The sequence below is a fragment of the Platichthys flesus genome, chromosome 8 (genome assembly GCF_949316205.1).
Source record: "Platichthys flesus chromosome 8, fPlaFle2.1, whole genome shotgun sequence".
Taxonomy (NCBI): Eukaryota; Metazoa; Chordata; class Actinopteri; order Pleuronectiformes; family Pleuronectidae; genus Platichthys; species Platichthys flesus.
In genome coordinates this window covers 10,344,039-10,368,702 of record NC_084952.1, presented here as the reverse complement: position 1 = coordinate 10,368,702, position 24,664 = coordinate 10,344,039, and the positions used below count along the sequence as shown (strand labels likewise).

Below are 24,664 nucleotides of genomic sequence, written 5' to 3'. Positions count from 1 at the left end.
AACTGTTGAAATAATCTTGTCCTACATCTGATCAAAACCCTCAGTTTGCTCATTTTTTTCTATATTGATGAAAGAATATAAAAAAAGGTTAATGTTTGATCACTCACTCTCTTGCTGTCCTAGTGGTAGAGTTTGAGCAGCTTTGAGTCTCAACTTGTACGAGGAGCTCTATCACTCCAGTTTTCAAACCAACAGAATTCATGGTTTCCTTTCAAGGAAATGCTGCAGCAGCCGATTCAATGAGTTCCATCTGCTACTTGGTGGATATAACTCTAGTCAGTGCAATGAGGTTTTTAAAGTGGTTAATTTGATTAAAAGCTACAGGCAACTTTTACTTGTTGAGAAGACCTCACTGGTTCCTTCACATCCTTTCTCCAGTTTTATCCCAGTTTATTTAAGAGTCAAAGCCACTTTTGATTCACACTTTGTCTATGTGTCAGACTGATCCTCTCCCTCTGTATACATCTCAACACTGTATATGAAGCCCACAACACAACGCATGGGTCTTTTTAGACTGCCAATTTAGAAATGTTTCCTGATCGGTTCATGTCAAACACAAGACGACCTGTATGTATCTGCCTCCCCCTCCATGTTTGTTCTATTGTTTTAATCATCAGCAGGGAAACCCAATTCCCTAAGTTAGCGGCACAGTGTCTTATTCAAGCAAGTATGAACATACATGTTGTGTATAACATGTATTTAGCACACAATCTGATAAATGAGTGTGTGTGTGTGTGTGTGTCACAAGCAACACCTGAAAATATCTTCTTTAAATACTTTCTGGTGGTAGAACGGACGCTCTACCCACTAGGCCACACCACCTGATTCTTTAAATACTTTCTGATCTTTCTCTTTTTGGGCTTCAGTCCTGTCACAATCGATAGTGAGTCAGCGAAGCATCCTGTCTGCCCCCGTGAAGAAGTGGCGCTGCTCGAGAGCATGAGCCTATTTTAACCATCCGCCTAGTAAACAAAACCAAAAGCAACCATCGACACCTTCCACTAAGCACAAGCAACCATGTTCCACAGCAGAGAAAATGTACAACAAGCTCCTTTAATGAGCTGCTGAACATCTGAGATCCCTGCACAACCCTAAAATACCTGATTTCTATTAGTTTAGAGTTTACTGCTTGATCTGCAGAGGTGGCTATCTCAGATGAACATGAATCACCTCTCGCAGAGCTCGCCAAGTGCAAAGTGATAACTCTAAATCTACACCCTGATAAATATGCCGTGTGGGTCAGAGTTTAAATTCCATCAGTGTTTAGTTACTCGGTCCAAAAGTATTATTTTTATCACTTCTGTACTGCATGACCTCGGTATGCAATTGGACTTTAGACAGAAATATGATTAATAGGAAAGTTTCTCCTTTGATGATGAAAGCTGAATCTGAACACATTCTTTAGATATTGACGTTATGTAAAATATATATACAACCCCATATTTTAGGCTTTTAGTTTTGATGTCCGTAATAATATATATTTGATTTTCTACGTGTCAAAAAAAATCTCATATTTCACTCCATCTCCTGACTCACACTTCTCTCTGGAACTCTAGCAGGAACTGAACATTATGCATGGGTCTCTTCTGATTGGCTGTCTGTGTGACACACACCTATGCCAGCCACAGGTAATGGAAGGTAGCCTACTCTGTCTTGTAGCATGCTCAGTCAGCGATGGAATGATAGCTATATGTTGTGTTGTTTAAGTTTAGTTTTTTAACCGATCAGACGACTTTCAAAGTTATGACGAATTTGGAATAGTTTCTGCAATATCTGTCTGTGAATTTCTCCATAATTCAAATGTTTTTCACAGTATTTGTTTAACGGACCTGGTTTATAATCAGATGAGACATGGAAATCAAATGGTACACAATGTGTCACATTAAGGATGGAGCAAAATGTTCAAAGAGAAATGTACACAATTAAATTCAGTACAAGGTCAAGGCCAATTCAAAATAAACCTGCTCTAAACATTGTTGTGCTTGGTTTGTGTTTTATTCTCCATGGGACTGGTCTATTTCCTTAGGGTCTCATCAGCTAATGTTTCATTACTTCTGTGTTATCCCTTTTGATTTGGTTTGATGCCGCAATGGAATCCATTACATGTGAGGCGCCGTCATCATGCACAGCTGTTCTCTCCTCAGCAATCGCCTTCAATAAGCCCCTTGCTTTGATTTATTACTTCCTGTTGTCCTTGGGAATGAGATAAAAGAGAAGATGGGATGAAAGACGGAAAGATTCTCCTTCCAATAAGCGGGGCTGGTTGTGGGCAGGTTGCAGGCCCAAGACAATGTAATATCTCAACAGGTTGAATGTGGGGGTGAATGATGGGCAGGGGGCGAAAGTTGAGTAAATGTTCCACAATCTGGATTAGAACAGTTTTAAAACAGCACGTAACCTCCTTGTCAGGCTCGTGGATGATGAATGAGTGAATGAAGCTCATTCAGAGCCAAATCTTAGCTGGTTGATTGTCTTGTGTAACAAGTGTCAGGCCTCATTTGTGTCAGGGTCAGCTCGGGGTCAGTGAGGCGGAGGTCAGGGCCGAGGGACCCCGTCTCCACCCCTTCCCACATCGCCCTCCACTTCCTGTCCCACCAGCTGCCTCGTGCGCTTCTACTTTTTTTACAGTCTTCAAATAGACGGAAAGTTTGCATTAAGAAAATATTTAAAATGTCAGCGGGTCATAAAAACAATACAAAAAACAAATACATCTTTGCCACATCATAATCCCTGAACTTGAAAATGTATCTCATAAACCAGACACTAGTTTGTGTTAGAAATATGAAATTTATTTTTCATTATTAAAGCTTTTAATTGATTTTATGGATTATGATCGATTGTGATATACATATGATATATTATTATTCCTATACAGATATGATTCTCACGGGTGTTTATCATCTGCTGTTGTTATTGACTCTGCATCAACAACACCAACTGGAAAATTCAAAGTTTACACCATTCCTTCTTTTGCTCCCCTGGGACAGTGCAACACTGACACACAGCAATATTCTCACATTGTAAAGCTCATATAGAGAATGTGTTTGCAGTTGCCTCATCGCAATACCAGCGGGTTTAGAACAACATGAAGATTTATCCTGAGTCCCGGTCACGGCCACCTGATGAATGCACATGAAGTCCACTCTACTTCCCCCTCGCTCTGTTTTCACATCGTCTCCTTGGGGAAATAGCTGCTTCTTCAGCTGCTAGACTCTGTGATATATTCACCAGCACATTGCTTACTCTGTCTCTCTGCCTCTCGGAGCTGGAATGGTGATATTTATGTAGTCTTTCACTGAGAGTAAGGTTGATTAGAGTGCACCTTTATATAGAACATGAAAACCCAAAATAATAAGCTGAAAGGCGCTGAAAGAACTGAAAGTACATGTACACACATTCCTCCTGCATCTAAACTGGTTCCACCGATTCTCTGAGGAATGTGAATTTGATCCTGCTTTTAGGGACAGGAGTAAAAGTAAATTATTCTCTTCATTCAATAACTTCAACATCCTATCTTCTAAGACACGGAGGGCGGCACCAGTGGGTTATAGCTGATGGACACTAGGTTACACACAATACAGGTTTAGGTGCTTGACAACAAAAGACTGAAGACCGAAAACTGGACAGACCATATAGATTTAGCTTGAGATGATTTTGTTGCTGATGCTGATGAAGGGTGAGGGGACACATTGAGCAGCAGGTCCCTGTTGTTGTGACACAAGTGACACAGCGTTGATCGAACCATGAGTATGACTGAATGCGACACTTTTAAAGGTGAAGCCCGCTCTCCGCCTGAAGTGCAGATCGAGAGCTTTGTTGCCTTCAGCATGCAGCTCACTTGGTTGGCCGTAATCCAAGATTCATGAATACAACTCTGAGTCTGCATGATTAAAGACCCTCCTGCTGTGGAGTGCTACCCTCTCTGCCTTTGTCCCGCCCAGGGATGTACCCATGGATGTTGCAGGCCTGAGGAAAAGACAAGCATGGGGACCCCTCTAATTAAACCCTCATCGTTACACCCCTCCCTCCCACTCAGTGGAAGTGAGGCAGAGCACAGTGTGTGTGTGTTGCAGAGTTGCTGCTGGATGTGAAGTAGCATAAAACTAATTCCCTCCAGACCGAGGAAAAACACACAATTTATGCAGGTGAAACTCATTAAATTTTCCCTCCGTATCATTTTTTCTAGAATACTTATTTTCCACTAGCTCTGATTGTTAGTTATAGCTGCAGGTGGCAGCACCAGAACTCCTTCATTGTGAATTATCAAAAGCAGAGACTGAGTATAAAGATGGACGATATGAAGGCTGCACAAAAGTGAAGCCAAAGCATCTTGAGCACCGCATGTAGGCTCCAGTAAGTTATATTTTGTTAGTTATTCGACGCTATAAAAAAATCATTATTGAGAACTGAGACTGAGTCATTATTGGTCGAGCTTGATATCAGCAGTTCCTCGCAACCACGGAGACACATCCCCTGATCGCTTCGGCACAGACTCTGGCTCCAAATGTGCAAGACGGCAGCATTAGGGATATTTTAGTGTCATTTTAGGATAGTGGGAGGAAGTAGAGGCATGTCCTTCATCGTTATAAACAGTAAATGCTAAGAAGAGGGATGAAAAACTATTTTGAGAAGAGGAGTAATCCCTCAGAGGCTCATCTTTACCGGTTTTTATATTGTTATACACACAATATAATGTTATTATATAATGTCCCTCTTCCGTGAAGCATTGACCTACCTTTACGCAATGGTTCATATTTCATTATGGAGTTCCTATATGCTACAGGTCATAGGTGTTCTCTTAATGGTGCAGCTACTGTGCCACACTGTGTGAAATGGACAGAATGGAAAGAGAAAAGAGAAGCACTTTGGTCCAGCTGGGTATCATTCCAGTAATCTGCCTCAGCACAGGAACAAGGGATGGGCTGGAGTGTACCGAGTACAGCACTGTCGAGCAGATAATGTCATATACACAGTGCACAAAATCTCCCCGGAAAATGAATCAGCAGCATAAATGGTTGTTTCTTTATTTACATATCACCTGTGAACACCTAGAAACAAAAGAGACGCTTTAATCTCACAAGAACTGCTTTGAAATCACGATCGCATAAGAAGGAATGTGCGGGGATGAAGACATGTGGAGAGAAACAACAGCACTGGGAATAACAGACACCTCAATGTTTACTGTACATACAATATGTCCATCTGCGCTGGGCTACAGCGTCTGTCGTCTGTGCTGTTGGAGGCGTTTGTGAATTTAAATTTACGACAGAGATCTGGAAAAAGAAATCCTGTAGTGGTCAGTGATGAAGGGAATTATTTAAAACTGCAAAGAGGAACATTTGGTGGAGGACCGTTGAAGCGGAGCACAATAGTTCAAATAAACAAGCACTGCCCTCATTAATGATGACAGGGGTACAATGTTTACTCCAGCCTCTCTTTGAATAACTCCTTTTGTGAAGCTAATTCGTAAAATGAAGAACAATGCAACAGAAGAAGCGAGGAGATGAATGAATAGAGAGAGATGTCACATCTTTTGGGACTGAAAGTTTCCAACACGGCAAGAAATCCAACACACCCAGACTTTCTTCTTTAGTTAAAGGAAGAGAAAAAGGCTAAAGCATACTTTTGTGTTGTGAGTGACCTTGTCAGAATCATTTCATATGGATTTCCCTATTTGGAGTAAGGATGAGCTGCTGATATTAATTATTAACAACAAACCTTGTGACGAGATTAAAACCAATTAGTCTCCGGCCCTCAGCCACAAATTGAATTCTATCTGCTGAAGGCATCTTTAAAGCAGGCCACAAATTTAGTTTTATTTATTAAAAAATAACAATAAGAGGCCAAGTTGCAGTTGGGGACTGTTGGGGACTGTACTAAATAGTTTACCGTTTACCAAGCAGTTATAAAATAGTATTATTATTGTATTTGCCTCCATAGGAACTGCAATACACTGACAACCTGTCCAGGGTGAACAAGCTTGGATTGCTGGAGATAACCCCCCATGACCCTTAAAGGATAAGCAACATATGTATTATTAATATTCAGTGTATTTGGTGCATTATTCATTATTCATTCAGCAGCAGGACAGAATATGTGGGATTCACTTAACATACACTACAAAGCCCATGTTCACAGCTATGAAGAAACATATGAGTCAATGCAATGTGGCGACTCACGTACGTGTTTCAGTCGTTTCTGGACCACAGTGCAGGTCTTTCACACAGCAGGATATCTACCTACAGTAAATCTTTGAAAAAATTCGTTACAGTTGCAAGTGTTTGCATAATAACTCACACACAACAACCTCTGCTGCAGAGCATCAGCACAATGTTTGAGAGTAAATATTATTTTAAGAAAGAGATCTTGAGTTTTCTAAAGTCAATTCTGTTTCGTGAGTCATCTCCACTCGATTGGTCCACACGGAGAGAATACACACCTGCCTGTGTTCGGACGCAGAGACAAGAACACGAGAGGCCAGTGATCCGACTGTCGGCTCTAAGCTACCGCTGCAGTCGTCTGATCTCCTCTGACACTCCGCGTCATGCGCTGGTTGTTTGTGTTCAACAGGGCAATAGATTAGAAAGGCCCGGAGACTGTGAACTCAGTCCCGCCCTCGCTTCGACGTGACACCGGCTGATTTACACTAATGACAAACCGGCACTTCTTCTCCAGAACACAGCTTCCTGGGATTGACGCGAGTTTTTGGCCTTGCTCATCTCCAACCCTTATCTTGTTAGAGACAATTGAAAAAGGCAATTACCTGCAGATGTGTCTGACAAACAAGGTAATGTGGAAGAGGAGAAAAAACAACTGCTCTCTCTCTCTCTCTCTCTCTCTCTCTCTCTCTCTCTCTCTCTCTCTCTCTCATCCTGTTGTGTTTTTTCCCCGCTCTGCACCCATCTTGAAACATTTATAACAACATCTCCTCTGACTATTGTGACTGCAAATAGCCTTCCCCTCACTGTGGACTCTAAATAGCGCCGGCAGCCAACCCTGCCCAGTACCCTCTCTCTGTCTCTCTCTCTCTCTCTCTCTCTCTCTCTCTAACATTTATAAAAGGCCCTGAATAAAGCTTTCCCCTTCGGCGTCCCACACCAGGAAATGTTTGGGCTCTGTCCGGTTGGTCTGTTTCTCTCATTAAGCCTTAATGGGGGGGGGGGGGGGGGGGCGCACCGCAGCTTTGCTTCTCTTCCTGAACTAGTTTCGAACTTTGTTTACAGTCTGGGATGAATGAAAGGCTCAATAGATGGGAGGGCAATCTTCACAGGGCCCGCGAATCAACAGAGTGTAAACAATGTTAATTTTGCACCGGGATGAAATGAGATGTGATGCAACTAGCGCGGCGTTTATCTGACGAATGGCGACGCATTGTAAAGGATCTGTGTTTATTCCTGTGTGAAGGTTTTCTAGCAGGTGAAATCAAGTCAAACAACAAGGCGCCTCTCAGTTTGGATTCTGAAACAAAAGACAGGTGAAGTGTGCGAGGAGACATGTCTGAAAGTGACAGATAGCACCACAGCTAATTAAAAGCATTGAGCGCCATCCGTGCTGCCATGGAGCACTTGATTAAAAAGATAATTGAATCTGGAAGTGAGATCTAACCAGGGAGCTGCGTGTCTTGTCAGACGGTAATCAGTATAGCATCAGGAAGAAAATTACATGCGAACGCTCATGTAAACATTTCCCGTCATGACTAATGCAGCAGCCATTAAGAGTGATGGTCATGCTCTCTGGAGAAATTAAGCTACATGAAACAATAACATCCTATTAAGCTGCCCACATTCCAATTAGCATCACTCGGAAGCGGCGGAAGATGAAGACGCTAATTCCATCGCCCCCTGTGACGTCGAATGGGCTCCGACATTTCATTTGTTTTCAAGAGTTAGTGAATCCCTTTGCGGTAAAGTTTCCCTTCCCCGCACCAGCTCCGCTTCTCTCTCTCTTCTATCCGCTCATGAATAAAATGGTGGTGCCCGTTGAGACAAAAAGGGAAACGCTCAACCACCTTCTCTCTTGTTACCCCTCAACTGTTTGTTTTTTTCTCCAGCAACACCCTGGTGAATATGAGCTGGCTTCGCAACACAGCGCTTCATTTGACTTTTTCCACAAAAAGCACTCGGTTTTCAGCGTGACACGCCTCGACCGGGGTGATTATCTTTGGCGAGGCACCAGTGAGCTGCTTTGAAGACATTCCTGAGAGGATATAATTAGTGTATTTATCCCCAGCACCCCCATGCCGACAATACGCTGACAGGGAGCTGGTCAGCCTTCTCCTCACTAACCAGAGTGTTCCCCGGAGAAGCTCCACCATCTCTTCAACATTTCACATTTTTACCCTTACTATCCTTGAAGCAGGAACCCACCACAATAATGAGGCTGTGTTGAAAACTCCACTCTAGCTCTACTACTAACATCCACAGCTGCTCTTCCTGTATAGAGTTTATAGCAATGTCTCCACGGTAAACTGCTTTGTATATTTTGACCCCCGTCCATTCTTTTGTCGACAACAACAAAACTTGGAAGGATGCGTTGTTGGTCAGGGAAGAACCCATTATATGTTTTGGGGCAGATCCATGATTTTTAGAATCCCTTTATTTAACATTGTGACATAGCAGGCATCCAACTGAGTCAAATGACCTGGAAGCCATGAAAAGATCTGTTCCTATTCTCTAAATAATAAATAAAGGAGCTTCGATGCTTCCTATGTTATCTCCTTTAGGAAACAATGGACCATCCTTTTATGAAAGGAGAGTAGAATATGCCTTCCTACAATTCCCTGCCCGCAGCATCTAGTTGCACCTGGGCAGATCCAGGTGAATCTAAAGGAAACAGAACAGCTTTCTTCTTCCCATTTTGACTTTCCCACCTCAACCGTAGTTTCCAAAGTAGCATGTTGAGTTGCACCTGCTGTGAATTATTTCTGGATATTTAAAACAAGATGGAAGTTGCTGGGTACCTGAGGTCTTGGGACTTACAGTACAGCTTTATGAAGGATTACAGCCCGAGGCGTGGCTTGAAGATATTAAGCTCTCTCACTGTATACAAGGAGATTTAATGCAGGATGGAAGTTCAGCTTTACCTGAAATACCTGTGTCCAGAGAGACTGTTTTTAAGATAGAGGGAGCAGGAGTGTTTTTTTTTTTTGCTTTGTTTCATTGAAAAGTATTTGAATATAAACTCAGTATTTTGAGGTTTTTTTCATCTGGCCAGAAACTTGACATTTGTCAAAGAATATAAAATAAATGTACTTGGACAACATAACCCACATTTAAAGTCCTGCATCACACAGAGACCACGTTGAAAGGCAGAATCCTGCTCCAAAACATTTACTGGCAAAATATGGAGCTATGGTTCAAATGAAAATGTGCAGATTTGTCCAACAGAGTTTTGCAAACGCAGGCCTGAGATTGGCAATCATTTTCCGGTGTCTGGTGGTGTGATGTGTGTGTGTGTGTGTGTGTGTGTGCGGGGGGGGATTAGAGTCTTACATAAATTTCGGGGTTCGCTGGTGAGACTGAAGGAGCTTTCACTGCAGTTAAACACAAGATGTATCTGAATTATGTAACGATGCCAGACATTTAAATCTGCAGGCTTTCAATCCTCTTTTTCTTTTCTTTCTCTGTGGAACTTGCTGGCACATTCCCTTGCGTATAGATGAGATGGTGGAGAGAGAGGTCGTCTTGTGGTCTCAATATTAAACACCTAATGTTACAGCTACACACAAGATGTCATCCCCACTCTGAAGTACCCTCCTGCTCGCTGCAGCCTGATCAAACACCTGCTGTTTCTGCTTCAAAAGTACATGTTTGCAGAACTTTTCAGTGGCCTACATTAAAACTTTACATATCTCCAGTGGGATAAAAATGGGATAATTAACTTATTATTTTCTTTTGCTCCACTTTACATTTTATTCATGGCAATTTAAATCTGTACACAAGACTGGATTCTTTTTCTTCTTCTCATAGTTACATGAAAATGATTTCAGGAGGGGAACTACAGCCAAGAGCACTGAGTCTTGAAAATATAATTCCTTCCCAGCACTGTTGAGGCATTCGAGGCCAAATCATTGTCTTCCTCTAGAGTTACGTGCGCTTGGGAGTCCTGCACACAATTTTCTTGAAGGCTTTCCTGAAATCCCTGTTGAAAATAGTGTATATTATGGGGTTCACGGAGCTGTTGCAGTAGCCAATCCAGAAGAACAGGTTGAAAAGTGCGCCCGGGATGTAACAGCTGTCTCTGCAGATCGCATGGAGGCTGTAGGTGAAGAAGAAGGGGAACCAGCAGAGCACAAACACCCCCATCACCACCGCCAGCACGAAGGTGAAACGCTTCTCCCGCATCTGGGCCACTTTGGTCTTGTTGACCGCGGCCACCCGGGGTCGCTCCGCCGGGGTCGTCTGCTCCGGGTAGAGCTGCGACGCCCGGGCCGATGCCCACGAGAGGCGGCAGCTCTGCGGCGGGCAGCAGTCCGACCCCTCCACCTTCCTCCGCTTGGTGAAGCGATGATTGCGCGGCTTGGTGTCCGACGTGCAGCAGCTCTCCTCCAGGTCGATGTCATCCAGCTCCCCCTGGCCCTGTTGGCGGGTGCAAGAGTCTTGGCTGCTGGGGCTCTCAGTCTCAATCTGGTCCTTCCTGACGAAGCAGGTCTCCGACTGGGAGGGCTGCCTCTCCAGACCGTTTTTGGCCACGAATACGGTGGAGGAGCGCTGCTTGGCCACTTTGTAGATCTTACAGTAAACCAGGATCATGATGAGACCCGGAGCGAAGAAGGACACCATGCAGGACGAGAGGATGTACCAGGTCTCATCGTTCAGAAGACACTCCCGCTCGTCGTGTTTGGTCATGAGGAGAGGAGGGAAGGAGATGATCGCAGATATGATCCACACCACAGCGATCATGGACTTGATGCGCTTCGGTGTCCGCTTCAGGTTGTAGCTCACCGCCTTCGTGATGGACCAGTAGCGGTCCACGCTGATGGCGCACAGGTGCACGATGGATGAGGTGCAGAACAGCACGTCCAGCGCCAAGTAGAATGCGCACCAAGTACTTCCAAAGTACCAGTACCCCATAACCTCATTGGCGAGGGAGAAGGGGATGACCAGCGTGGCCACCAGGATGTCCGCTGACGCCAGAGAGACAAGGAACAGGTTCTGGGGCGCACGGAGAGCGCGGCTGGTCAGCACCGCTACTATCACCAACACATTTCCGACAATTGTCACCAAAATAATCACAATAACCACCAGGATGATGATTGCAGCGGCTGCCGTCGTGTGTGGAAAGGAAAGCGGTGCGTCCGTGCTGTTCTCATCGTTGGACACGTTTCCCACCAACGGATTTAACTGGGTTGAATCCATTCTGCCTCCAAATTGTCCCTTCGTATCATTTTGTTGTTTTGCACCCTTTGTCTTTCCAAAAGAGACGAGACCGGGTGCGTCGAGCTGCTGCCCACCAATGTAAGGAGATTACGCGTTGCGCGTAATACTCCTGGGCAATGCAGAGTGTAGCCCACGAAAAACACAGTTCAAAGATGCTCTTCCACGAATAAACAATCCTTATTCACAGCTCCAGAGCTAGTTCCAAATGTATCGCAAATGTCAGAAGAACTAGAGATTAGAATCCAATGATCCAGGAATATAGTCACTCCTCCAATATCGCCGTGCGTAATGCTGCTCTAGTGTTTTGGTGAACTGCATCGCTTTGGAGCTGCAGTGCACACTGCTGGAGGAATGACTGCCCATACAGGAGTGAAGTGACATCACTTCACTTCGAGGACCAACCCATGTCTCAACTCGAGAGAGGGAGCAAGGGAGGGAGAGAGAGAGAGAGAGAGAGAGAGAGAGAGAGAGAGAGAGAGAGAGAGAGAGAGAGAGAGAGAGAGAGAGAGAGAGAGAGAGAGAAAGAAACAGTTGAAAACATTGAAAATGACATGATATGATGGAGGTATTTAGGATGACATGGCCATTAAGAGTCAGTGATGCGTGTGGTGGTAAAACGGCACAGCCACATTTTTCTATGGACTTTCTCATCCCTGCAGGCGGACAAATTATAAAAGAGCAAAAATACTAAAGTGAGAAACAGCTGTTAAATGATCGGCTCTTAAACTTTATCTCCGAAATGAAGAGGAACATTTTTCACAGTCCCCCTCTCTGATGCCGGCAGAGACTTGTTTGTATGCACGGTCACACAGTATAATCTGGAACGGTTCTGTGGTGGCACAGATGGAGGTGACATGACACCTGTTGCTGAATGTTTGCTCTGGAGATTCAGTTATATAAAAATTCTTTTGGGCTGAGGAGTACTGTGGCTCTTTCCAACAGACTCACGTCACCCACTTTGGATTAGGAAAAAAAAGTACTATTTATAAAGTAAATAGCATCTGCTGGAAGCTTGTCAGTATTGGATTTGCAGTCCAGTTAAAGCTGGGATGCCATCATCAATGTTGGTGTATGTGTGTGCAAACTGTGTTTACCCTTAAAAGTGAGTTTTCTGGAGGCTAAGAACATAGTTTAGTGGCTGCGGTGGGATGAAACACAGAAGGAGTCAGATTGGGAGGAGGGCTTGGACTGTCTATCTGTTAGGATTTGAGGTAATGGCTGGAATCAAAGAGCAGATCACAGGAGCGGAGACGGAAATAGGTTTAAAAGGTTTAATGTGCAAGTTGATAAACAGAATGAAGTAGAACGGCACTCAGTGGACTGCATACCGCCGCCAAGGCCTGACAGTCCCCTTAAATTGTACAAACTCGTGAATATCGGTCTCCAAAATGTGCCTGTTTTTTTTTAAATTCCTGGATCTGCCTATTTGACCACATCCGGGCTGAGATCCTGCCTCATCCCACTTATCCACAGAGTTTCGTGGAAATCCATTCAGTAGTTTTTTTATGTAATCCTGCTGACAAACAAATCAATGGACGTGGGCAAAAACATAACCTCCTTGGTGGAGGTAAATAAATCAAATCATCTCATAATTTCATAATAATGTGTCTTGTGAGAGTCTCTGGTTCAAATGTACTCCAACCTTTAGTGTTCTGAGAATCTGAATCTACGTGTGGAAACGTAGAAGCAGACAGGAGTCTCGATGTTAGCTCGAGGTGATGGTGGAAAGCAAAGTAGGTCCCCTCGGTGCAGACAAAAGCGGTTAGATTCAGGCAAGGCAACAAAAGCTCTGTTAAAAACTGAGAGAGATTGTGTCGAAGCATTTCCGGTGAGCGATGATCTGGCAGGTGGTTCTTACATAAAGCAGAGACCTGTGGTGTAGATACAGGAATGAAGCCCGAGTGTGAAGGAGTATTGGCGTGAGATCAGGAATCTGGATTCACCTTCCCGCCAGCCGCACACACGCACAGGTGCCGAAACCAAATGGGGACAGGCAGGAAAACCAGGACATAACAATAACAACAAAATAACGAACACACGGAGAACACTCCTCTCTTCCCTCTCTCTCTCCCTGTAATGCCCTGGATGAGCATTAAAACAGTGAAGATCATCTAAAGGGTGACTGTCATCATACATCAGCGGCCTGTCCACATCCCCCTGGGTGTCTACCTGCTGCAGAACAACAGAGGGAGAAAAACACCGACCTCAGTAACCAGTGACCTCCAACACAGCCACGCAGAAACACAGGGTTGTGTTGTGTCTGACTCTGTAACCTGCAGGGCAATCCAAGAAATTACATCCAATTACAATTACTACAAGTGGGCGAGTCATGTTACGCAATCCTCCCCTGGAAGATGAAATTACACATTTTGCTGCTTTTCATCCGACAACATTAAAAGGGACATTTTACAAATTTATGGATTAGTTCCAAGGCAAAGGACAGAGCAGACAAAAAGACAAGTCTCTGCATCTGTGAAAGTCAACATGCACTGTGCAAAATAAATCTCACGCTACTTTCCACATCTGTAACCTAAACCATGACGAAAAAAGGATTTATGGTGTTGACAAAACATTTCTTCTCGATGTTGCATTAACTTTACTTTCTGCTCAGAGCCGACGAGCCATTCCACAGAGGAAGAACAAAGCTCCTAGACACCGCTCGAGTTTTCTCTAATCCAGAACTTGAAAATTGCAGAATTTCTCGGTTACATAATGTGCAATATTTCTTGAGAAAGCGTCAATATGGTGTGTGTGTGTATGAGGTAATACACAACTCACTCGCACTGACACACACACACACCCACACACTTTCCTCCATTTAATTTCAAGTGTCACGAAACTATGCAGACTGAATCTGCTGCACGCCCCAAGAGAAAGAAATGAAAGAAAAGGAGAATAAAATGCACACGTGAACATTCCGACTGCACGCATTTGAGAGATGGGACACATTGACTGTGATGCACTTGCTATCAGCTTTTAAATTTATCTGCATTCATACACAGATAGCTGGTAATAGAGATTAGCCAAATTGTCGTCTGGTCTGTGTGTAGACAGTGTTCGGGGAATGGAATTAAAAAATTAAATAATCACAATTGAGTCCCTTCCACCCTTGTGCCTACTTTTCATTCCCAGTAATACAACAATTCCCAGAACCCTGTTGCTTTGGCTCCCACTTCCTGTTATGCAGTCGCTTTGTTTCAGAGAGGGATGCACAGGCCGGTCCTGTGAGGGGGCGACGCCTCTCCCACTAATTGCAAATTGCGACAATCAAATGTGTCCTCAACTCAAGTTTAAGCCTCGGCCATCAAATGCACACATGGCAAAAATGTTGTGGCCCAGATTTGGCCCACACTGCCCCACTGTCACTCCACGTGGAACAATGGCACTTGGGTGGTCGGCTCCTATTTGCCAGATCTGGCCCTCAAGTCAGCAAAACGCATGTCAACCAAGGGTGACCCGAATTTCTTTTGTGCTATTTGGGCCATATACACCATTTACCTCATGGGTCCCTTTAGGGTCACATCCATATAACAGCTTGTCGAGAGCATTGTGTGTTGCCAAAAAAGGCTCACATTTGTTTTGAGATATTTGGGGCCACATTTGCTATTTTACTTTAGGCTACAATGCATTGTGTCTGTGCCATAAGAAGGCCTGACGTGCTGCATCATTGCCTGAAGTGGCCATATATCCGTATGCCATGTGCGTAACGTGTTACATGTCTGATATCTTTGCGACACGCAGCACCCCTCTGCGAAGCGGAAAGCCAGGCTCATCTACTGTGGCATTCGGGAACATTAGCAGCGCTCCGAAGCCACGGGAGCGTCGGAAGCTTCTAGAGCACTCAATCTCGTCAACTCATCATCAATCATTAGCTATGCCCTGTGATTTTAACAGCTTGTCCCTCTGCCAACAGGTAATGTGTTGAGTGATGAGGTTTGAGTGCTAATTACTGCTCCCAGAAATGATTCATTTAGCAGTGATTATTAATGTACTCCCTGAACACAATTTGTCTGCCACTGACTGTAATTATTATAAGTTCCACACACACTTTTTCTCACTTCCGAGGTGACAGCTGACGGACCTGTGGGTGCTTTTTAGCTGCAACTCAAACAGAGCACGCTGGAGAAGAGCTCGACAGGAGACTCGAGGCGAGGCTGACTTTCCTCTGCAGGTGACGGCGGTGTCAGGAGTGTGGTGAGATGAGATGATAACACTGTTTATTGACTACACACGACCGGGCAGATACAAATAATAGATTCCTTTGGGAGGGCGGCATCTGACGGCCGTGTGAGCTGAGCTGCCTCCGTACCTTCCTGTTTTTGTTCTGGCTGCTTCGGCTGGACGTGAGCAGAAACCCACAGCCGCGTTATGTAACGCTCCAGGAATAAAAGACTGGAGGTGAGAAAACCTCATCGCAGGTTTCAGTTGATTTGTTATAGTAAACACTGTCTTCAGAGAATACAGACGGCAGTAATTTTGCCTTGACCCAGGATATCAGTCTATAATACTATATAATGCCTATTTATTTGTGCATGTGTGTTTTGCAAGAATCCGTTGCTTTTGTTGTGTATCCTACTGAGAGGTGGTGTGCAAGAGAGTGGGAAGGGACTCTGTGTGTGTTTGTGTGTATGTCACAGCTACACAGTGATTCACCTGTTCTTGTTTACAGAGAGCTCACATCTCTCCACATCACGACCTTCTTCTATGCTTCTGCTGCTGCTTCTGCTGTCAGTGGGCTCGGCGGATCCAGATGATCGCATCACTGCTGACCTTTGTTGTGCACCAACCAAAAATAATATACCGCATAGTTTTTTCCACAGCTTTGGACAAAACCACTCTGGAATTTGAGAGCGTCAGTGGTCGGGCTAATGAAGGCTGAAGGTCAGACGTGTCAGCACATTCCCTGATTGAAGACCCGGCAGCAGAAGTCCTGGAGGGGGTTTGTTTCTGGGAAGTTTGTGTTGCCTGCTGCACACCAGAGGATTTTCAAATCTCCACTGATTTGGAAAAACGTGACCAGAGACGTAACAACACACATAACCGATTTTTTGAAATGTTTTTATCGTGAGAACTTACACGCTGGATGATTCAGAGGAGATGCAGGACCACACACTTCAGAATAAGAGCATCATTTAGCACTGAATTCTAAAAGTTTGTCTTACATTACACTGGCCACCTGGTAAATGAAACAAAAGTCTTATTTACGCTAGAGGCATCCGTGTTTCGATTCGAAATAAAAAAATCCATATGGTGATGCTCACTTTTATGGGTTACTTCAGGTCTCTGCTCCCTCGCCGAATCGCTATATTAGCAGAATCGCTACATTCTGCTTCTTTCGTGCTACACCCGTCTTGTCGATTTCGAATCTTAAATATCAAAAATGCTGATCTAATTCTGTCATTTGGCATTTGGTCTGTTGTTCATGTCTGTGAACCTGTCACACTACAGGATCTTTCAGCCAGCTAATCTGTTCAGATCAGACTCAAACTGGCAAAGCCCCTGCATCAAAACAAAGGTTGAATCTGACCCCAAATCATCCTCTTCAGGTTTGGAAGGGCAATAATAAGTCAATTTGACAAATACACTGTCTAATTATTGAAGGTAATTCAAGTCCTTTTTGATGCATTATAACTAGGAACTGATCAACTTGTTCCAACAGCTGCTCTTTGAATTTGAATGTGGTTTAAAGGTTTTTATCTTCAATAAGAGAAGTAATGACTTTGTACACATCCAGCAGAGGAAGGCGCTTTAAATATTCACTTCCAAAAACCCCAGAGAATAGACTTCCTGTAAAAACACTTGAGTGAACTAGTTCCTTCATCTCATTTTAAAGGAAAGAACACATTTGTAGCTGTTTGCAAGTGGCTCAAGGTGTTTGGTTGAATGCACAGTGGGCCTTTTGCTACTACTACTGAGAAAAATGGAAACTGTTGCACTTTTTTATCTGATCTCTACACTTGTGATTTTTACTGAACAGATTTAAAACTTCACGGTCTCCTGCTGTACTGAAGCATCAGTGGTGTCCTTAAGTTGTAAGTTGCTTTGAATGAATGTATCTGCCCAAATGCATTGATTGTACAGTTGGGCCTGAGGATGGGGGCAGAGAAAGGACATGTCACCACTAAAATTGAATCTAGCTCATACGCCCACAGGGAATTTGGTCATGTGTGATTTAATTAAAGTCTAAATAGTTTAATGGGTAAGATTGTTTCATTTTGTCCCGGTGATGGCATCAATAATGCAAATCAGGAGATCGTCACTGTCAGGAAGATAAATGTACATGGCTGACTCACCACATGACTGCCAGCCCACAAACCACCACTACAAATCAAAAACTACATCATAATCTGAATTTGACAAACCTCCCCCCAGTGCACTGACCACCACTGTCTGGAGGGAAGTGCACAGTAAATGTTGATAAGTGTGGTTACAGCATACACTGTGAATAAAGATGGACGACAGGACTTCTGTCTCAATGGCCCTCTAGTGGTGGCTGCAGTATAGGGAATAAAACCTTCTCCTCCAAGTTAGTCAATGGAATCTGAGCAAACTAAAAAGTTAAAGTACACAATGATTTGTTTTTCCTCAAACTCTGTGTCTGTCTTCGGGAGTTCCTATCACGAGGCACGACTGACCCCGGGGACTGAGACGATTGGTCGACCACAAGTATCGCCAGGAAGGATCCTGGATATTTTGCCTTTATCAACAGTCTATGTTGCACCAACAGATGGCTGAGCTGCAAAATATGGTGATTATAAAACTTAACGCCCTCTAAAAATCACAATTTATTGGCATTGTGGGTACACAATGTTACCCTGATAATATTTGCATTTGTCTGAAAGCACTGCTGGGCTCAAATCACATGGCTGCTGGCTTGGCTTTCAACAATAGTTTTCACACTAGTGCGAAAAAGAGAAAGTAGAATAATTTCTTGCAATAAGAAATATATATTTTATGTGGAATGGACCGAACAAGTATTTTTCAAGCTGCTTAATCTTTTCTACTCTTGGTTGCAGAAATGATGAAAAGTATGAGGCGGTGGAAGGGAAGAGCTGACTCAGTGCTCCATGTTTTGTTTTGTTGGACTCGGTTTCAGAGATAACAGAAAGCTGTGGTCAAGGCTGACGAGCAGCTGCAGGAACCGGGAGGATCACTCCCAGAAAACTGACGTTATGACCTGTTACTTCTGACAGTGGCTTCAGTACAGCCTTACTAGGTTTACAAGAATCACACACACAGAACGCTTTTTGCACTTGGCTTCGCAGACTACTGACCTTAGGTCCATTTAGAAATACTTACAGGATAAATTTTACAAAAGACGGACTTATATTATTCCTTTTGAGAAGCATTCCCATCACAAACTCCAGAGTCGATGACATTGAATTAGATTATGGGCCTCATGCTAACAATCCTCCTCCCTGACTGTGTTCAAATCCTAACCACTGTGCCCAGTTAGTATTCAGGGTGTACCTACGCATCCAGCCACCATGCCGAACACTCATTAAAACATAAATTTAGAATTTGACTTTGAAATCGTTGCCTGTTCATTTATAGTCAGCCTGTGTAGAGCAGTTGTGCCTTTTGATGTCACAGAAAACATCTTGGTCTATTACCCATGAGCATTTCTCTCAGCACATAATGCTGCTCTCTCACATACTGCACATAATTTCTGTTTAGTTTATTATTATGATTGATTCACTGGCGTTTTCTCAATAGTTGAAAGTAACTTAATATACTACCCATGAAGATCACAAACTAATTGTTGATGGATACAAAACAAAAACTAGAACATAATGGGCGTGATTGTCTTTTTATTTTACACCAAAATATGATTCACCTTTTTTCTTATCTGAGGCCTTTGATGTTTAACGGCTTCCACTTGAATTGAGTTTATACCTTACTCGCTTCAAACATTCATGAAATCAATGCTGGAAGTTCTTATAGACTGTTTGATCAAAGCCACAACAAAGGAACAGGAGGATGTTCCACTCGAGAGATGCTGCACTGTAGCAGAATAAGGCGTCTTCATAATCATAAATAAAAGCTTATATGCTTCAGTGTGTTTTGCCATATGCCAGCTCTGCCCTCTGCCCTTGGGTCCAGTTGTTCGTAGCTATATATTTGTCCATTAGGGGATCCTGGGGTCGCAAATTGCAGAGTGAGTCATTGGGCTCACTGAAATACGCCTGAATGAGATGGCAATGTGAAGCAGAACATCCTCTGAGCGGCTTAGGAGCGTGACATGGATGTGGACAGCATGGCAGAAAATTGAGGAGGTGGCTTTTGGACACTTTTCAGACAGCGTCCTCCTGTCAAGAATCCCTGGCGCGCTTTGTCAGACCCCATTTTCTCTTCGTCTCTTTAATGTTCCTGTGGCGACAGCTGACACCTGTTGGCTCTGTAAGCCGCTGTTTCACTTCACCCCTTCGTTCTTTCTCCATACCTGCCGCTCTCTGCCTCCAGTTGTCAAGTCACATTTCCATGAGACGAGGCTCTCTCTCTCTCTGCCCTGACCATCTGGTGCAGCTTTTTGGGATTCTCAGCTCCCTCCTTTACCGCGTTGCCCTGCAGTGTCCAGGTCCAAAGATCAAAGCACCATTCATGAGAATTAAAGTACAAAATCTACTTTCATCCTGGAAAAATGTACTTGATAGGCAGAGTCAGTTGAGAATGATCCTCAAGTGTACATCTTTGGTGGTATTACTTGCAGAGCTGCAATCTTGGTATATCACAGAAGGACGGTATTTTTTAGATAAGGGTGAAATAAAATTCAGCAAGTTAAAAATATATTTTTTCTAAAAGGTCCTTGGGTGTCTATTATATAAAGTATACGGGAACAAAGATCCAGTTCACAGCTTTAATTCAATGAGTAGTTTGCTAGACTGCAGATAACCATAGAAATTAGACTATGATTGCAATTTGCCTAACCGTAACTCAAAGTGATATAAACAAAATCTGAAACAAGTATTAATGCGTGAGCACATCCATTTTGTGCCTCTTTATATCTCTACTCCATGACCCTCTGTAATCCATTAGTATTAAAAAGCATACTAAAGTTTGAACTGCCCAGTTAATCTTATAAAGAACATTACACTGTTAAAGGAGTTGGACACAAAAGAGGGCAGTTCCTGAGCAGTTCAACCAATTAAGATATTTCCTTTCTAAAACTCTGAGTTGGTTTCATTTAAACTATTGCATCCACAAAGAAGCCAGAGAATCCATCCATCCATTATCTGTACTGCTAATCCTTTGACGGTCGCAGAGGAGGCCAATCCCAGCTGACACTGTAGGTGGACACCCAGGACAGGTCACCAGCGATTCCCCGAACTGACATACAGAGACAAACCGAACCTTAATCAGCAGGATTCCAACTGAAAACCTTCTTGCCGTGAGTGCTGACCACTGTAACACCATGCCTCCCCGGATTCTCCAATATGTCCCCTGAAGATAAGAATGTTATAAAAACCTGAAGAAATTGTTAGACTTTTTTTTCACCATTGAATATCAGAACTCAGTGTATTATGACTTGCTCATGACTCCGACAGACTCTTTGAAACATTATTCATCGCCTTCAAACTACTTTCATTCTTCGCCAAGTCCTTGCAACAAAATGTTTGTGTTTATTTATAGCCCTTTGAAGATTTACGAAATAATCTGTCAGGCAGCCTGTCTCAGAGTAATAATGACGCTGATCGCACACTCAAAACAATGAAGACTGTTTTTTTGGGCACTCTTGATCCCTCCCCCCCAAACCCTGAAGATATTTGTTCACCAGTTATTTATTTAAATGTTATTAATTCTCTGCTAAATGTGACAAGATAGCAGATGTGACCTCTGACTTATTGTTGCGGAACGTGTTGGCCAACTCCTCTGTCAGTGTCACAGAGAACTGTCTGTGGCTGAAACGGGAAGGGATAAACACAGTTGTCGCAACCCCAGTGTCAGCTCCTCGACACACACATGCAGTTGTCTAGTTGGTCCTTGTATACAAACTACTAGCTATGCTGACTGATGGTTCTCCACTTCTTCTGTTCAACGATATTGCTGAACAGTTATATTTTTTGCACTTTATATTCGAGAAACCATATACAAACAGAAATAGGAAATTGATTTCCTATTTCTGATCTGTAAAAGGCCTGGAACGTTAAGATAAGACTTATTTTCCAAACTCCTTAAAAAAATGAATTTTGTGGTGTTGTAACACTCATGATGAATGCTCCCAGCATGCTTTGCTGTTAGTCTCAGGTGAGTGTCCTTGATTTGTCTTACTCCTTTTTGAGGATTTCGACTGAAACAGCCCAAAGTAAAATGAAAAAATAAAGATACTATTTGTTTTCCTTTGTGCTGTTAGAGGGGTGTGAGGAATACTATTATTTCCAGGTGAAGTGGATCGAATTGATGCGACTGTGTTGTTGTCAGAGAAGATTCTGTTCATTGCCAACATATGTGCAGTGCATTCAACAAATAGGCGGCAAGCAGCAGTAAATGGACTTAAGCAAATTCCGACTCTCATTGGACTGTCTTTCACTGCAGCCTAAGGGACAGGATGTAATTTAGGACCTAAATCAAAAGTTGAGACACAAAAGATTCACCTTGAGAATTTGCAATAAAAAAGTATGAGAAAGCACAAAACATTTTCTTTTAAATTAGAAACATGTAAAATAACCCACACAACATGTGATGTGTTGCAGTGGTGCTCAATTTTAATGCACAGGTAAAAGGGAAGAAATAAATCAAAGTTTTGCTGTACAAAAAATAAATAGCCTTTATTCATGTGGCTTATTCATGGTTACACGTTGCACCACACTGGCCTTGAAGGGAAGAATCAACTGGACATGTATACTTATCAGGAAATAATATTGTGGCTCATTAGACGGTGCAGGCGACTCAGATTAGAGGGAAATAATCAGTTAACCAGAAACCTACAATGAAAGATCCAGAAGAATTCTGAACATACAGTTTTTGAGACGACCTGATTGCCTACACAAAAAAAGGGGTTTTCAATCTTTTCCACAGCAAGAGTGCCTCTGTTTATTTCCTCTATTGCATCAGTATTTAAAGGAATTGTTTAACATTTTGAACATTCGTTTATTCTGTCTCCTGAAAGCCGGATGAGACATCTACCATGAGACATCTACCACTCAGCACCAACACAATATACAGTCTCTCCTTTGTTTAACTTGTTTTAACAAAAAAAAGTGTTAGAGCACAACACTCGTATGTGCAGCACTATTTCTTGGCCAGGCAACTTGTGGTCATTATTAGGTTGCCAGGCAACCAGGGGAGACATCACAAAGTCAATGTGCCCAGCCACGAAATAGTCACAAAGTCTTCTACCACAAAGTGTCATTTATACTCTTTTTTTTTTTTTATTGAAAAAGGGCGACATGGTGGACTAGGGGTTAGCACTGTTGTTTCACATGAAAGACGTTTGAATCCCTATTGGCAGGGGTCTTTCTGTGTGGAGTTTGCATGTTCTCCCCATGTATGTGTAGGTTTTCTCTGGGCACTCCGGCCTCCTCCCACAGTTCAAAGGCGTACACATTGGGATTGGGTTAATTGGAAACTAGGTGTGTATAATTGCATGAAGGATTGGCCCTGTGATACACTGGCAACCTGTCCAGGGTGTTACCCGCCTCTAGCCCAATGTCAGCTGGGATTGGCTCCAACCCCCTCACCCACGACCCTTACATGATCAATTCTATAGATGATGGATGGATGAAAGTTGTGTCAGAAAAGGTGTTACTTTGGATCTATAGAGTGAGGGCCTTATCACAATACAACACGTGAAGAACAAACAGTAGGCCCAGTTTGGATTTCACAGCCTGCCTTGAAAACAAAGAGTTTTTTTCCTTTCTATTTTAAGGCCAATGTTATTCATGGCCGCTCCACAATCCTTTCTATCTAAAGCCAGCTGGCCTTATATTAAACACCACCGCTTGCAAATGCAAGACTGTAACTCCTAATGAGCACAGACATGCTTTTGTTCACCTTTAAAAACAGGAAAACCGCAGGCTCTGTTTCTGATGAAGTGGTTCATCCTTAATCTGTGTCCTTGTACGGGCAGCAGCAGAGTGAGAGGAGGTTCATGTGGGATTTAAAACATCTCCGCAGCCTCTCCCTCTACCAGGACCACGTTCTGCTGCTGAACTATTTGATGCTGTGGTAATGTTCTCAGAACCAAAGACCTGGACCTGGCAACATGGACTGAAAATGATCTGGCATTAACCACGGCTTTAATATTTAATATTTTAACCATGTATAATAATAATCAAAATAATAATAATAATAACAATAATTGGTTCGTTTTCAAGCTGAAGCCTCCATTGCATCACGAAATGAGTGGAAAAGATGAGGATGATTTCCAAATATCAGACACCAATGTGCAGACATATACGCACAAAGCCTTTTACGTGCACATATTATTTGTTTCTCTCGGTAGACATCGAGATTAAGTTTTTCACATCACTGAATAGGTGTCAGGCGCTGGAGAACGTCTGAGTTTGATGACTCATCCTGCCTGCTTTTCATCACCGTGTAATGGTTGGAGCCATCTGAGGTTAATAGCTTTCATCCAATTTACCTTTCCTTGAAAAACAAGCACAAGTTACTGAATAGCATAGTCTCTTTCAGAATAGCCTACATGGATTTAAAAAATAACAAAAACAGTAAAATTGCATTTTACAGAATGGCGTTATAAACAAGGCCGAAAGCTGAAAACTGTTCATTGTCCCCTTTTCGACAGCTTAAGCAACGTGCCTTTCACAATTAAAGGGGTCTTATCAAATCCACACCAGTTTGTGTTTGTGTGTCACAGCACTGTATCCAGAGGAAGCAGCTTTGTGTGACGCCATGCACCACACAAACTAAATAAAACACTCAACGGTGTCATCTGAGCTTATGACAGAGAAGTAAGCTACTGTGTAGACCGGCTCACTACGTCATCTGTGGTTTGCTTGCTAATGAAGAAATCTATTGCATCTATTTCCTGTAGCCTACTTGGCCTGGACACTGCAGGTTTATATCACTGTTACACATGGGTTTCAATGACACTGTTTGTGGTCCACGTCCACTGGAGCCACACAGGGTCATCCCCAGGGATCAGAGACATAGGTAGACCACAGTCGGGGATGCAGGGTTCTGTTTGAGTGATGGGTTTTACACTGAGCTGTGTTGGTTCTGTTCACAGTTCACTTTCAGGGACATTCACATGAAGAACTCTCAGATGTGTGATAGGTTTGAGATATGGACAATATCTGTCAACTTCCCAAATCTGTTGCACAACA

At 43.2% G+C, this 24,664-nt stretch overlaps 1 protein-coding gene across 1 annotated transcript; it reads right to left on the bottom strand.

Annotated features, from left to right (window-relative positions):
• Nucleotides 1-9,688: 9,688 nt before the first annotated feature.
• Nucleotides 9,689-11,678, bottom strand: adra2db (adrenergic, alpha-2D-, receptor b). Its single transcript, XM_062393891.1, has one exon. The coding sequence runs from the start codon at nucleotides 11,355-11,357 to the stop codon at nucleotides 10,086-10,088; it is 1,272 nt and encodes a 423-aa protein (XP_062249875.1). The 5' UTR covers nucleotides 11,358-11,678; the 3' UTR covers nucleotides 9,689-10,085.
• Between the last annotated feature and the right edge of the window lie 12,986 nt (nucleotides 11,679-24,664).